This window comes from Nerophis ophidion, linkage group LG21, assembly GCF_033978795.1.
Source record: "Nerophis ophidion isolate RoL-2023_Sa linkage group LG21, RoL_Noph_v1.0, whole genome shotgun sequence".
Lineage (NCBI taxonomy): Eukaryota > Metazoa > Chordata > Actinopteri > Syngnathiformes > Syngnathidae > Nerophis > Nerophis ophidion.
Genome location: NC_084631.1, coordinates 19,103,711 through 19,119,772, shown reverse-complemented (window position 1 = coordinate 19,119,772; position 16,062 = coordinate 19,103,711). Strand labels below are relative to the sequence as shown.

The 16,062-nt window shown below is 40.3% G+C and overlaps 1 protein-coding gene across 1 annotated transcript in view; it reads right to left on the bottom strand.

Moving 5' to 3' along the window:
* The window catches only part of spaca4l (sperm acrosome associated 4 like), a 34,946-nt gene extending 24,179 nt beyond the window's left edge, over positions 1-10,767 (bottom strand). Inside the window, exon 1 of the mRNA XM_061882850.1 lies at positions 10,722-10,767. Coding sequence (XP_061738834.1) covers positions 10,722-10,767 — 46 coding nt within the window. The remainder of the gene's footprint in view (positions 1-10,721) is intronic.
* Between the last annotated feature and the right edge of the window lie 5,295 nt (positions 10,768-16,062).

Sequence of the window (16,062 nt, the reverse complement as noted above, 5' to 3'; positions counted from 1 at the left end):
CCAGCTGGAGTCATGAACTTAATTCTAAACATTTCTTCACAAAAAAATACATCTTTAACATGGAACATGTCCACAAAAAAAAAATCAAGCTGTCACTGAATATTGCACAGTTGCATTTCTTTTCGCAGTTTATGAACATACATTCATATTTTCTTGAAGTATTATTCAATAAATATATTTATAAAAGGATTTTTGAATTCTTGCTATTTTTAGAATATTAAAAAAAAATCTCACGTACCCCTTGGCTTACCTTCAAGTACCTCCATTAGAGAACCACTGTTGTAAATAGTGCTGTGTGTTATGTATGAAAAGTGCCATTTAAATTATGTTTTGATCTCAATGATCTGATATATAGTTAAAATATCGATTGATGCACGGTCATTGGAAATTGACAGACAATTACTGGCTTCCGTGTTGCATTCACAGTAAAATATCTTTACAGGAATTTGTTGTAACTGTAGAGCTGTGGTTTTACAGTTCATTACGGTAAAGTTACAACGCTTCAATTGTACAGTTGCTCTGGTTTTAGCAGCATACTTCCACCTACTGTACAAAAATGCAACGTCTTCCGAGACAAATCCGCTTGAAGTTACAGTAATTTGTTCATATTACAGAGGCCTTATTACAGTAATTTACTGTGAAATATTGGTATCATTCTATTTTTACAGAAATTGGTTGCAATAGAGTAAACTTTGATTACAGCATGGGTCCTTAACATTTGACATTGCGGCCCACTCAAACAAACACTGAATTAATGGTATTACTCTTTATTTTATTCATACTATTATATCTAACCTAGTTACATTTTAAAAATGATTAACCTTGTCAAATGATAAAAAAAAGTTAATCAGAAAGACGAACACACACACACACACACACACACACACACACACACACACACACACACACACACACACACACACACACACACACACACACACACACACACACACACACACACACACACACACACACACACACACACACACACACACACACACACACACACACACACACACACACACACACACACACACACACACACACACACACACACACACACACACACACACACACACACACACACACACACACACACACACACACACACACACACACACACACACACACACACACACAGCAAAAGGAAGGACTAATAAAAATAGATGTACACAATTGTGCAGTGCTAAAATAGACTGTATAAAAATAGGTTTCTTTAACTTAAAGATTTTTAAGCGCAAATAAAAATACAGCTTCACCACTTTGGTCATAATTTTTGCGCTTAAACTTCTGACTTTAGCGCCAGACTTCTGTTTGATATTGTCATGACTGCGACAAGTGGTGGAAACTTTCATTACAATAGAGTACCGCTGAAAAACATTTTTGGTTGGGGCTCTAGCGGGTATTTGTGGCCCCCCTATGGTTAACAGTGGATTACAGTCTGACTGTGGAAAAAATACTTTTGAATGCTATTGAATCCTGGATATTTTTTATTTTTTTACAGTGTGTAATATGAAATACATAAATCAATACCTAGCAACAAGCGGAGGCACAATTTTAAAAATCAATTTAGGTAAAGTCATGTATGTTTTACACCAGGGGGCCGCACACGGAAAAATTTAAGCATGCGGTGGCCATTTTGATATTTTTCATTTTCAAACCATAACGAAATATATGGATTTTTTTTTTTAATCCTTAGTGCTCCTGGGGAGCATAGAGGGTCTCAGTCACTAAAATGTTAAAAATAAGTCAAATTATTGTTATTTTTTATTCAATGCTTACTGTAAATCTCCCCAAAAGGGAATAAGCGGTAGAAAATGGATGGATGGATGTAAATCTCTAAATCAACTTGACGTTGATATAAAGTAAAACAAATAAGGTTTTATGCCTTTTCTGTCAAAGACAACTTTGTTTTTTATAATAAAACTGAAATATGCAGTATTTAGATAGATAGCACTTTATTGATTCCTTCAGGAGAGTTCCTTTATTTAGCAATTAAGCCCTCAAAGATCAATAATGCAGGACACCACTGATTTAATTTTAATATTTGAGTAATCACAGTGAAAAGTTAAATATAATCCTACTAAATATATTTGAGATCCAAAAGGTTCCCCACTCATAAAGTGATACTTTTTTTTTTAACTTTTAAACACTTAAATTTCAAGATCAACTTCAGATATATCTGTGGATTTTAAGTTTGAACTATTTTGTTTTACGCTCTGTCAAAACAGATGTTTTTATATGGCAACCACACAACATATGCAATATTTTTCCACATAAAACATTTCAAAGTGATCATTTTTAAGTAATTATTCATTAACAGATTTTTTTGAGCAAAGGAAAAAAAAAAATAGACAAAAAGGAAAAAAATAACTGCCTGCATGGCAGCTTTGTGTCAACATTGCCACTTTTTCTCATTAGATTTCACCTCATTCCACTTTTTTAAAATTGTTGCAATACTATCAATTTAGCAGAATGTGTGGCGGGCCGGTAAACGATTAGCTGCGGGCCGCAAATGGCCCCCGAGGCGCACTTTGAACACCCTTGTTTTTCACAATTGGGGTTATTTTATTTCAGACATAAACGGGTTCTTGATTCATTTGAAAATAAACTACTATAAAGCATTCGATTTGCCCCATTGTATGTGATTGCGTAATGATTCAAATGTGACCAATTAGCACATTATGCCTAAATCACTGGAAAAGTTTGGACAATATGACACTTTTTAGGGCGCATGCGTGTTTTAGGGCGTGTTTCTGCTAGTCGGTTCAATTTGTCCGAGCTACCCCTTAACGCCCCACCCTCTGTTAAAGTGTTTACAGACCCAATAAACTCACCTAAATTGGAAAAAACAATACGGCGATTTTACAAAGATATATCAAACTTCACATTAATGAAGCTGACAACAAAGTCAAAAGAAGCCTGTTTGAGTAGCAATTAAGTGTTCAATTCACGTACTTCACTACACGCACCAAACCTCATAGAGAAAACGCCTAATTTTACGCCCGAGCAGATGACGTTCTGAAGCCTTCTTCGAGTTTTGAAAAATAGTCAAAAAGTGTGGAATCGAGAGGATTTTCTTACCGATGGTGAAGCATAATTCGGTTCATGTTGTGAGAGGATAAAAAGGACGTTAAAGTACTGACTTAGACCGTTATTAAAATCTTCCTCAAAAAAGCGACTCCTTTTCAAGATGCTTCCAACCATCACCTCGTTTATAATCTCCCCCCCTCCCATCCCGCGGACCCCGTTGTCCAATCAGAGGAGGTCTTACTGCGCAGCCAACAACTTTTTTTCATTAAAAAAACAGAAAATCACCTGTGACTCAACGGTAAGGGGGTTGTGACGTCACAAAAAGCTATAAGTATTGTCGAAATCAGCTCATATGAATCACCTGGGAGGTTCAGGTTGCCATGGTGACGCGAGCGACTCCCTTGTTGAAGATTGTGCCGTTATCTCAATATTTTTATATTTCACTACAACTTTACATATTCATTGTATAGACTTTTATTACATTGTGTACAGTACGTGTGACTCACATACACTTTAAAAGGGAAGCAGAACTTCCCACCAGACTTGAACGCCTCCTCAACACGAACTGTATGCTATAGCAGTGGTTCTCAAATGGGGGTATGTGTACCCCTGGGGGTACTTGAAGGTACGCCAAGGGGTACGTGAGATTTTTTTTTTAAATATTCTAAAAAATAGCAACAATTCAAAAATCGTTTATATATTTACTGAATAATACTTCAACAAAATATACATGTAAGTTCATAAACTGTGAAAAGAAATGTAACAATGCAATATTCAGTGTTGACAACTAGATTTTTTGTGGACATGTTCCATAAATATTGATGTTAAAGATTTCTTTTTTCGTGAAGAAATGCTTAGAATTAAGTTCATGAATCCAGATGGATCTCTATTACAATCCCCAAAGAGGGCACTTTAAAGGCCTACTGAAACCCACTACTACCGACCACACAGTCTGATAGTTTATATATCAATGATGAAATATTATCATTGCAACACATGCCAATACGGCCTTTTTAGTTTACTAAATAGCAATTTTACATTTCCCCGGGGGTTTTTTGTTGAAAACGGCGCGTAATGATTACGTGTACGCTTGACGTCACGGGCTGTTAGGAGCGCTGCACACACACACAGCTAAAAGTCGTCTGCTTTAACCGCATAATTACACAGTATTTCGGAGATCTGTGTTGCTGAATCTTTTGCAATTTGTTCAATTAATATTGGGGAAGTCAAAGTAGAAAGACGGAGTTGGGAAGCTTTAGCCTTTAGCCACACAAACACACGGTGATTCCTTGTTTAGAATTCAAAGAGGTGAAACTTTACTATGGATCAGAGCGGACATGGATCCCAACTGAATGTCAACCAGCAGGTTTCGGTGAGAAAATTGTGGTTAAAAAGTCACTTCTGATTATCGGGTACTGTTAAACTCACTAAAACACTAGCAACACAATAGAAAGATAAGGTATTTCCCAGAATTATCCTAGTAAATGTCTCTTTTTTTCTTTCTAGTCTGTCGTTATCAATATCCTCAAACACAAATCTTTCATCTTCGCTCAAATTATTGGGGAAATTGTCGTTTTCTCGGTCCGAATAGCTGTTTTTGTTGGAGGCTCTCATTCAAATCAATGTGAATATGTGAGGAGTCATCAACATGTCACGTCATCGTCTGCAACTTCCGGTAGAGGCAGGGCTTTTCTCTTAGCACCAAAAGTTGCAAACTTTATCCTGGATGTTCTCTACTAAATCCTTTCAGCAAAAATATGGCAATATCACGAAATGATCAAGTATGACACATAGAATGGACCTGCTATCCCCGTTTAAATAAGAAAATCTCATTTCAGTAGGCCTTCAAGTTGATGATTACTTCTATGTGTAGAAATCTTTATTTATAATTGAGTTACTTGTTTATTTTTCAACAAGTTTTTAGTTATTTTTACATCTTTTTTTCCAAATAGTTCAAGAAAGACCACTACAGATGAGCAATATTTTGCACTGTTATCATCATCATCATCAGCCGTTGTCAGTCCACTGCTGGACGAAAGCCTCAACATGTTTCTGCCGTTTGGCGTACTTTTCATGCTGGTTATTAGCCTACACCTTCCACGCTGGCTTGGTGTGGGTTGGAAGGGGTATTTTATATCAGAGATCCTTCTCCTAGACTAATAGCCTTACTAGGCACTGTTATACAATTTAATAAATCAGAAACTGATGACATAGTGCTGTATTTTACTTCTTTATCTCTTTTTTTCAACCAAAAATGCTTTGCTCTGATTAGGGGGTATTTGAATTTAGAAAATGTTGACAGGGGGTACATCACTGAAAAAAGGTTGAGAACCACTGTGCTATAGTACAGGGGTGTTAAACTCATTTTAGATCGAAGGCCACATGGAGAAAAATCTACTTCCAAGTGGGCCGGACTGGTAAAATCACTGCACGATAACTCAAAAATAAAGACAACTTCGAATTGTTTTTTTTGTTTAAAACTAGAACAAGCACATTCTGAACATGTACAAATTATAATGTTGTTGTTTTTTTTACACTTACATGCTGCGGTTAATAGTATTCCACCTTTATTTGTCATTATTTATACCTTCTGAATAAACTATGTGATAATGTTCACCAGTCAGCACATTGGTGTTAATTTTCAATCTATCAAGATATAAAAATAAATAAAAATCGAATCACAGGACGTTATTTATGTAGTTTGCTAATTTTCCTCGACTGATACACTAACGTGGTTTATTTATTTTATTTTTTTTACATTATGTAGCATAATCTACAAAGATACAAAGAATTGCTATTGCGACATCTAGTGGACACATTTAGAAAAGCAGTTTCTTTCATTCAAAAATGTTGGCTCATTTATACTTAGCAAACTCCTCCCACGGGCCAGATAAAACCTGTTCATGGGCCTAATCCGGCCCGCGGGCCGTACGTTTGACACCCCTGCTATAGTATGTGCCCAGAATACATTTATTTTTACTTTGGAGACATCCTTCAATAAGAAAATATAGTCTTTTTCCACCCCAGATCATTTTGAAATTGTGTAACAAAACAAAAATAAGATATGGTAAAATAAAATGATAATCAGAAATAATATTAGCGAGCGTATTGCCATTATTTCTTATAAAACACAGTCACAGCACTTAAGCGCTATAAAAAAAGATATTTATTGGAAAAAAAAACATTTCTTAAAAAAAAAAAAAGAGATGGTCCATGGCACAAAAAATAAAATGTCATGACAAAATAATAACAAATAATAATAATGATTAAATATTATTATTATTTTTGAGTGTGAATGTCTATCTGTGTTTGCCCTGTGATGAGGTGGCGACTTGTTGAGGTGGCTTTAGGCCCGAATGCAGGGGCAAGCAGTAGAAAATGGATGGATGGATTTTATCATAATGCTTATCGGTGCACATTGAAGATTTAGTCTATTACCATAATATTAACATTGATAATACTAATAATAATAACAAGCATTTGTATTGGTTATTATTATAAAGATCAATCATCAATCAATCAATGTTTACTTATATAGCCCTAAATATACGAGTGTCTCAAAGGGCTGCACAAGCCACAACGACATCCTCGGCTCAGATCCCACATCAGGGCAAGGAAAAACTCAACCCAATGGGACAATGAGAAACCTAGATCTATTCTATTATCATAATAATAATACTTATAATGATTAAATTATTAAGAAGATACATATTGAATACACATGTATACTTATTATAATATTAAGTATTATTATTATTATATTGATAACAGGTAACATCCTTCTTTTGTATAATAATAACAATAATAATAATAATAACCAGTTACTAGTCAATAGTATATTAATAATAATACAAATGTATACTCCTCCACTTGGGGCAGGGTTATTATAATAATAATGATAATGATAATCCGCCATCAGTGTGTGTATTTGTGTATGACTGGACTAGATAAATACAGACCATTACCAATATATACTTATTATGATAATATGCATTATTATAATAATAATATGAATGAATACCTATTACAATAATAAGTACTATCAATGATAATAGAATACATTTGTATTGTGAACCAAGGTGGAAAATGGTCTTTGGCTCACAAACACAGGAAACATACAAACATTGTCATATATATCACTATATACTACAATTTCACATAATATATAAATAAATAAATGGGTTGTACTTGTATAGCGCTTTTCTACCTTCAAGGTACTCAAAGCGCTTTGACATTACTTCCTCATTTACCCATTCACACACACATTCACACACTGATGGAGGGAGCTGCCATGTAAGGCGCCAACCAGCACCCATTAGGAGCAAGGGTGAAGTGTCTTGCTCAGGACACAACGGACGTGACGAGGTTGGTTCTAGGTGGGATTTGAACCAGTGACCCTCGGGTTGCGCACAGCCACTCCCCCACTGCGCCACGCCGTCCCTATGCATATACAATATATACAAATATATAATGATAATATTGTGTGATAAAATGAGATTACAAAATGTTATTACTACTACTACTACTTCCATTACTACTATGTAGGATAATAATAATAATAATAATAATAATTATTATTATTATTATTTTAGCAATATTATGTAATTAATGAATAATCCAAATCGTAATAATGAGTGTACAAAATTAAAATAATAATAAAACACAATTTATTTGAATACACTTAATACATTCCTACCTCATGGCCTCAAATAAAGACTTAAAATACAGTATAAAAAAAAAAGAAAGAATGAAATCCAATTATACAACATCACACTGAAATAGATGCATTTATTGTCTTCCTCAGTGAGGATTTCATATGAGCCTTTTCACCACCTTGTTGCAATACGAGCGCGTATTTAAAAGTGGGAGCTAATATTTGACTAAGCCATGAATTCCTGTTGGTGAATCAGTGGTCAGTCAGTGTAGTCAGCTTGTATCACATATCAACAAAGGCGGGGTCAGGGAGGTTTTTAGGCCAAACAAAAGCGCTATCGAGATGCAGCCACAATGAAAATGCAACACAACAACATCACCCCTTGCTCAGCCTGATTTGGTTAACAGAGCGTGTGTCTAAAGCAGCTGTCAACACCACAACAAAAGTTCTATACAAGCCTGCAATATGACACGCATGAACACTGAAACATGAAACATCGTACATAAAAAGGGTCCTGAGGAGTCAGAAACAATCACATGTAACCCCGAAAGCATTGGGATGACCTCATGTACACATTTCAAGATGTCTATTTTTAGCATTTGAACCTGTTGTCACAGCACAGTGAGAAAACACAAGCCAAAATGCTGCACAGTATTTGGGACATGTTGCATAAGAACCATAAAGAAGAATGAAATAGAACAGAAATATATCAGGTCATCATAAAGGTTGCATGGAGGACCTTTTGTAAATGTATGCACATTTTCTGAAACATTCCACTAAAAGTTTAAAACCAATATTTTTAATCATATAATGAAGTGTTTTTATATATACATATATATATATATATATATATATATATATATATATATATATATATATATATATATCCATCCATCCATCCATCCATCATCTTCCGCTTATCCGAGGTCGGGTCGCGGGGGCAACAGCCTAAGCAGGGAAGCCCAGAATTCCTTCTCTCCAGCCACTTCGTCTAGCTCTTCCCGGGGGATCCCGAGGCGTTCCCAGGCCAGCCGGGAGACATAGTCTTCCCAACGTGTCCTGGGTCTTCCCGTGGCCTCCTACCAGCTGGACGTGCCCTAAACACATCCCTAGGGAGGCGTTCGGGTGGCATCCTGACCAGATGCCCGAACCACCTCATCTGGCTCCTCTCGATGTGGAGGAGCAGCGGATTTACGTTGAGCTCCTCCTGGATGGCAGAGCTTCTCACCCTATCTCTAAGGGAGAGCCCCGCCACCCGGCGGAGGAAACTCATTTCGGCCGCTTGTACCCGTGATCTTATCCTTTCGGTCATGACCCAAAGCTCATGACCATAGGTGAGGATGGGAACGTAGATCGACTGGTAAATTGAGAGCTTTGCCTTCCGGCTCAGCTCCTTCTTCACCACAACGGATCGGTACAAAGTCCGCATTACTGAAGACGCCGCACCGATCCGCCTGTCTATCTCACGATCCACTCTTCCCCCACTCGTGAACAAGAGTCCTAGGTACTTGAACTCCTCCACTTGGGGCAGGGTCTCCTCCCCAACCCGCAGATGACACTCCACCCTTTTCCGGGCGAGAACCATGGACTCGGACTTGGAGGTGCTGATTCTCATTCCGGTCGCTTCACACTCTGCTGCGAACCGATTCAGTGAGAGCTGAAGATCCAGGCAAGATGAAGCCATCAGGACTACATCATCCGCAAAAAGCAGAAACCCAATCCCGTGGCCACCAAACCGGATCCCCTCAACGCCTTGGCTGCGCCTAGAAATTCTGTCCATAAAAGTTATGAACAGAATTGGTGACAAAGGACAGCCTTGGCGGAGTCCAACCCTCACTGGGAACGTGTCCGACTTACTGCCAGCAATGCGGACCAAGCTCTGACACCGATCATACAGGGATCGGACTGCCACAATAAGACAGTCCGGTACCCCATACTCTCTGAGCACTCCCCACAGGACTTCCCGAGGGACACGGTCGAATGCCTTCTCCAAGTCCACAAAGCACATGTAGACTGGTTGTGCAAAATCCCATGCACCCTCAAGAACCCTGTCGAGAGTATAGAGCTGGTCCACAGTTCCACGACCAGGACGAAAACCACACTGTTCCTCCTGAATCCGAGGTTCGACTATCCGGCGAAGCCTCCTCTCCAGTACACCTGAATAAACCTTACCGGGAAGGCTGAGGAGGTTGATCCCACGATAGTTGGAACACACCCTCCAGTCCCCCTTCTTAAAGAGAGGGACCACCACCCTGGTCTGTCAATCCAGAGGTACCGCCCCTGATGTCCACGCGATGCTGCAGAGTCTTGTCAACCAAGACAGCCCCAGAGCATCCAGAGCCTTAAGGAACTCCGGGCGGATCTCATCTACCCCCGGGGCCTTTCCGCCGAGGAGCTTTTTAACTACCTCAGCCCCAGAAATAGGAGAGTCCACCACAGATTCCCCAAGCACCGCTTCCTCAAAGGAAGACGTGTTGGTGGGATTGAGGAGGTCTTCGAAGTATTCCCTCCACCGATCCACAACATCCGCAGTCGAAGTCAGCAGAACACCATCCGCACCATACACGGTGTTGACAGTGCACTGCTTCCCCTTCCTGAGGCGACGTATGGTGGTCCAGAATCGCTTCGAAGCCGTCCGGAAGTCGTTTTCCATGGCTTCCCCGAACTCTTCCCACGTCCGAGTTTTTGCCTCCTCGACCGCTAAAGCTGCACACCGCTTGGCCCGTCGGTACCCGTCCACTGCCTCCGGAGTCCTCTGAGCCAAAAGAACCCGATAGGACTCCTTCTTCAGCTTGACGGCATCCCTCACTGCTGGTGTCCACCAACGGGTTCTGGGATTACCGCCACGACAGGCACCAACTACCTTGCGGCCACAGCTCCAATCAGCCGCCTCGACAATAGAGGTTCGGAACATGGTCCACTCGGACTCAATGTCCAGCACCTCCCTCGTGACATGTTCAAAGTTCTCCCGGAGGTGTGAATTGAAACTCTCTCTGACAGGAGACTCTGCCAGACGTTCCCAGCAGACTCTCACAATGCGTTTGGGCCTGCCAGATCTTTCCGGCATCCTCTCCCACCATCGCAGCCAACTCACCACCAGGTGGTGATCGGTAGAAAGCTCCGCCCCTCTCTTCACCCGAGTGTCCAGAACATAAGGCCGCAAATCCGATGACACAACTACAAAGTCGATCATGGAACTGCGGCCTAGGGTGTCCTGGTGCCAAGTGCACATATGGACACCCTTATGTTTGAACATGGTCTTTGTTATGGACAATCCGTGACGAGCACAAAAGTCCAATAACAAAACACCACTCGGGTTTAGATCCGGGCGACCATTCTTCCCAATCACGCCTCTCCAGGTTTCACTGTCGTTGCCAACATGAGTGTTGAAGTCCACCAGTAGGATATATATATATATATATACATATATATATATATATATATATATATATATATATATATATATATATATAAATATATATATATATATATATACATATATATATATATATATATATATATATATATATATATAAATATATATATATATATATATAAATATATATATATATATATATATATGTATATATATATATATATATATATATATATATATATATATAAAGTTTCACACATATTTAGATTTTTTTGAAAGTGGCACTTTTTACTGAAAAATATTGGACATTTTAAATCACAAGTTTAAAGGCCTACTGAAAGGAGATTTCTTATTTAGGTCCATTCTGTGTCATACTTGATCATTTCGCGATATTGCCATATTTTTGCTGAAAGGATTTAGTAGAGAACATCCACGATAAAGTTTGCAACTTTCGGTGCTAAGAGAAAAGCCCTGCCTCTACCGGAAGTCGCAGACGATGACGTCACGTGTTTGATGGCTCCTCACATATTCACATTGTTTTTAATGGGAGCCTCCAACAAAAAGTGCTATTCGGACCGAGAAAACGACAATTTCCCCATTAATTTGAGAGAGGATGAAAGATTCGTATTTGAGGATATTGATAGCGACGGACTAGAAAAAAAACAAAAACGCGATTGCATTGGGACGGATTCCGATGTTTTTAGACAAATTTACTATAATTGTGGGAAATCCCTTATCCTTCTATTGTGTTGCTAGTGTTTTAGTGAGTTTAACAGTACCTGATAGTCGGAAGGGTGTCTCCACGGGTGTGTTGACGCGCAGTGTCTCAGGGGAGTCGACTGCAGCTATGGACGGCACAAACTCAGCTTTTCTCCGGTAAGAACGGACATTTTAACCACAATTTTCTCACCGAAACCCGCTGGTTGACATGTGGTCGGGATCCATGTTCTCTTGACCGCGCTCTGATCCATAGTAAAAGTTTCACCTCCAGGAATTTTAAACAAGGAATCACCGTGTGTTTGTGTGGCTAAAGGCTAAAGCTTCCCAACTCCATCTTTCTACTGTGACTTCTCCAATATTAATTGAACAAATTGCAAAAGATTCAGCAACACAGATGTCCAAAATATTGTGTAATTATGCCGTTAAAGCAGACAACTTTTAGCTTTGTGTGTGCGCAGCGCTCATACTTCCTAAAAACCCGTGACGTCTTGCGTACACGTCATCATTACACGACGTTTCGAAGACGAAACTCCCGGTAAATTTAAAATTGTAATTTAGTAAATTAAAAAGGCCGTATTGGTATGTGTTGCAATGTTAATATTTCATCATTGATATACAAACTATCAGACTGCGTGGTGGGTAGTAGTGGGTTTAAGTAGGCCTTTAAAACCAATTAAAATTTTTTTGTAATGTAATAGATTTATTAAATTTTGTGAAGTTTTTTTTACTAACAAGTATTTGGAATAGACCTCTTATGTAACTTCTATTGAACGTTTGGGACGGGGGCTTAAAATCATATATTTTTATGATTTCTTTAAATATCTTTTATAATTTAATACATCAATGTTTGTAAGTTACATTTTTAACCTAAAAAATATTTTAAATGTACATTTTTTTGGAACTTTTAATAGAAGTTTCAAGGGAAAAAATATTTAAAACCAATATTGTTCAAAATTTAAATAAACATTTGTTAAATTAAAAATAAATAAATAAATAAATAAATAATATAAAAATATATATATATATATATATATATATATATATATATATGTTCTATTAACACTGATACGATGGTATATACGGCGGATACTGCCCTCCAAAATAGTTTCTCTCGTTTTGAGGAAATAACATTAGAGGAATTGTTACAACGTGTAAATGGAATAAAACAGACAACATGCTTACTTGACCCTCTTCCTGGGAAACTGATCAAGGAGCTCTTTGTATTATTAGGTCCATCCATCCATCCATCCATCTTCTTCCGCTTATCCGAGGTCGGGTCGCGGGGGCAGCAGCCTAAGCAGGGAAGCCCAGACTTCCCTCTCCCCAGCCACTTCTTCTAGCTCTTCCCGGGGGATCCCGAGGCGTTCCCAGGCCAGCCGGGAGACATAGTCTTCCCAACGTGTCCTGGGTCTTCCCCGTGGCCTCCTACCGGTTGGACGTGCCCTAAACACCTCCCTCGGGAGGCGTTCGGGTGGCATCCTGACCAGATGCCCGAACCACCTCATCTGGCTCCTCTCGATGTGAAGGAGCAGCGGCTTTACTTTGAGTTCCTCCCGGATGACAGAGCTTCTCACCCTATCTCTAAGGGAGAGCCCCGCCACACGGCGGAGGAAACTCATTTCGGCCGCTTGTACCCGTGATCTTATCCTTTCGGTCATGACCCAAAGCTCATGACCATAGGTGAGGATGGGAACGTAGATAGACCGGTAAATTGAGAGCTTTGCCTTCCGGCTCAGCTCCTTCTTCACCACAACAGATCGGTACAACGTCCGCATTACTGAAGACGCCGCACCGATCCGCCTGTCGATCTCACGATCCACTCTTCCCCCACTCGTGAACAAAACTCCTAGGTACTTGAACTCCTCCACTTGGGGCAGGGTCTCCTCCCCAACCCGGAGATGGCACTCCACCCTTTTCCGGGAGAGAACCATGGACTCGGATTTGGAGGTGCTGATTCTCATTCCGGCCGCTTCACACTCGGCTGCGAACCGATCCAGTGAGAGCTGAAGATCCCGGCCAGATGAAGCCAACAGGACCACATCGTCTGCAAAAAGCAGAGACCTAATCCCGCGGCCACCAAACCGGAACCCCTCAATGCCTTGACTGCGCCTAGAAATTCTGTCCATAAAAGTTATGAACAGAATGGGTGACAAAGGACAGCCTCACTGGAAACGTGTCCGACTTACTGCCAGCAATGCGGACCAAGCTCTGACACTGATCGTACAGGGATCGGACTGCCATAATAAGACAGTCCGATACCCCATACTCTCTGAGCACTCCCCACAGGACTTCCCGAGGGACACGGTCGAATGCCTTCTCCAAGTCCACAAAGCACATGTAGACTGGTTGGGCAAACTCCCATGCACCCTCAAGAACCCTGCCGAGAGTATGGAGCTGGTCCACAGTTCCACGACCAGGACCATTATTAGGTCCATCAGTGCTAAATATTATAAACTTATCACTCTCCTCGGGCACTGTTCCCCTAGCATTCAAAAAAGCGGTTATTCATCCTCTTCTTAAAAGACCTAACCTCGATCCTGACCTCATGGTAAACAACCGACCGGTTTCTCACCTTCCCTTTATTTAAAAAATCCTTGAAAAAATTGTTGCGGAGCAGTTAAATGAACACTTAGCGTCTAACAATCTATGTGAAACCTTTCAATCCGGTTTCAGAGCAAATCACTCCACGGAGACAGCCCTCGCAAAAATGACTAATGATCTATTGCTAACGATGGATTCTGATGCGTCATCTATGTTGCTGCTCCTCGATCTTAGCGCTGCTTTCGATACCGTCGATCATAATATTTTATTAGAACGTATCAAAACACGAATTGGTATGTCAGACTTAGCCTTGTCTTGGTTTAACTCTTATCTTACTGATAGGATGCAGTGTGTCTCCCATAACAATGTGACCTCGGACTACGTTAAGGTAACGTGTGGAGTTCCCCAGGGTTCGGTCCTTGGCCCTGCACTCTTCAGCATCTACATGCTGCCGCTAGGTGACATCATACGCAAATACGGTGTTAGCTTTCACTGTTATGCTGATGACACCCAACTCTACATGCCCCTAAAGCTGACCAACACGCCGGATTGTAGTCAGCTGGAGGCGTGTCTTAATGAAATTAAACAATGGATGTCCGCTAACTTTTTGCAACTCAACGCCAAAAAAACGGAAATGCTGATTATCGGTCCTGCTAGACACCGAACTCTATTTAATAATACAACTCTAACATTTGACAACCAAACAATTAAACAAGGCGACACGGTAAAGAATCTGGGTATTATCTTCGACCCAACTCTCTCCTTTGAGGCACACATTAAAAGCGTTACTAAAACGGCCTTCTTTCATCTCCGTAATATCGCTAAAATTCGCTCCATTCTGTCCACTAAAGACGCTGAGATCATTATCCATGCGTTTGTTACGTCTCGCCTCGACTAGTGTAACGTATTATTTTCGGGTCTCCCCTTGTCTAGCATTAAAAGATTACAGTTGGTACAAAATGCAGCTGCTAGACTTTTGACAAGAACAAGAACGTTTGATCACATTACGCCTGTACTGGCTCACCTGCACTGGCTTCCTGTGCACTTAAGATGTGACTTTAAGGTTTTACTACTTACGTATAAAATACTACACGGTCTAGCTCAATCCTATCTTGCCGATTGTATTGTACCATATGTCCCGGCAAGAAATCTGCGTTCAAAGGACTCCGGCTTGTTAGTGATTCTCAAAGCCCAAAAAAAGTCTGCGGGCTATAGAGCGTTTTCCGTTCAGGCTCCAGTACTCTGGAATGCCCTCCCGGTAACAGTTCGAGATGCCACCTCAGTAGAAGCATTTAAGTCTCACCTTAAAACTCATTTGTATACTCTAGCCTTTAAATAGACTCCCTTTTTAGACCAGTTGATCTGCTGTTTCTTTTCTTTTTCTTCTATGTCCCACTCTCCCCTGTGGAGGGGGTCCGGTCCGATCCGGTGGCCATGTACTGCTTGCCTGTGTATCGGCTGGGGACATCTCTGCGCTGCTGATCCGCCTTCGCTTGGGATGGTTTCCTGCTGGCTCCGCTGTGAACGGGACTCTCGCTGCTGTGTTGGATCCGCTTTGGACTGGACTCTCGCGACTGTGTTGGATCCATTGTGGATTGAACTTTCACAGTATCATGTTAGACCCGCTCGACATCCATTGCTTTCCTCCTCTCTAAGGTTCTCATAGTCATCATTGTCACCGACGTCCCACTGGGTCATCATTGTCACCGATGTCCCACTGGGTGTGAGTTTTCCTTGC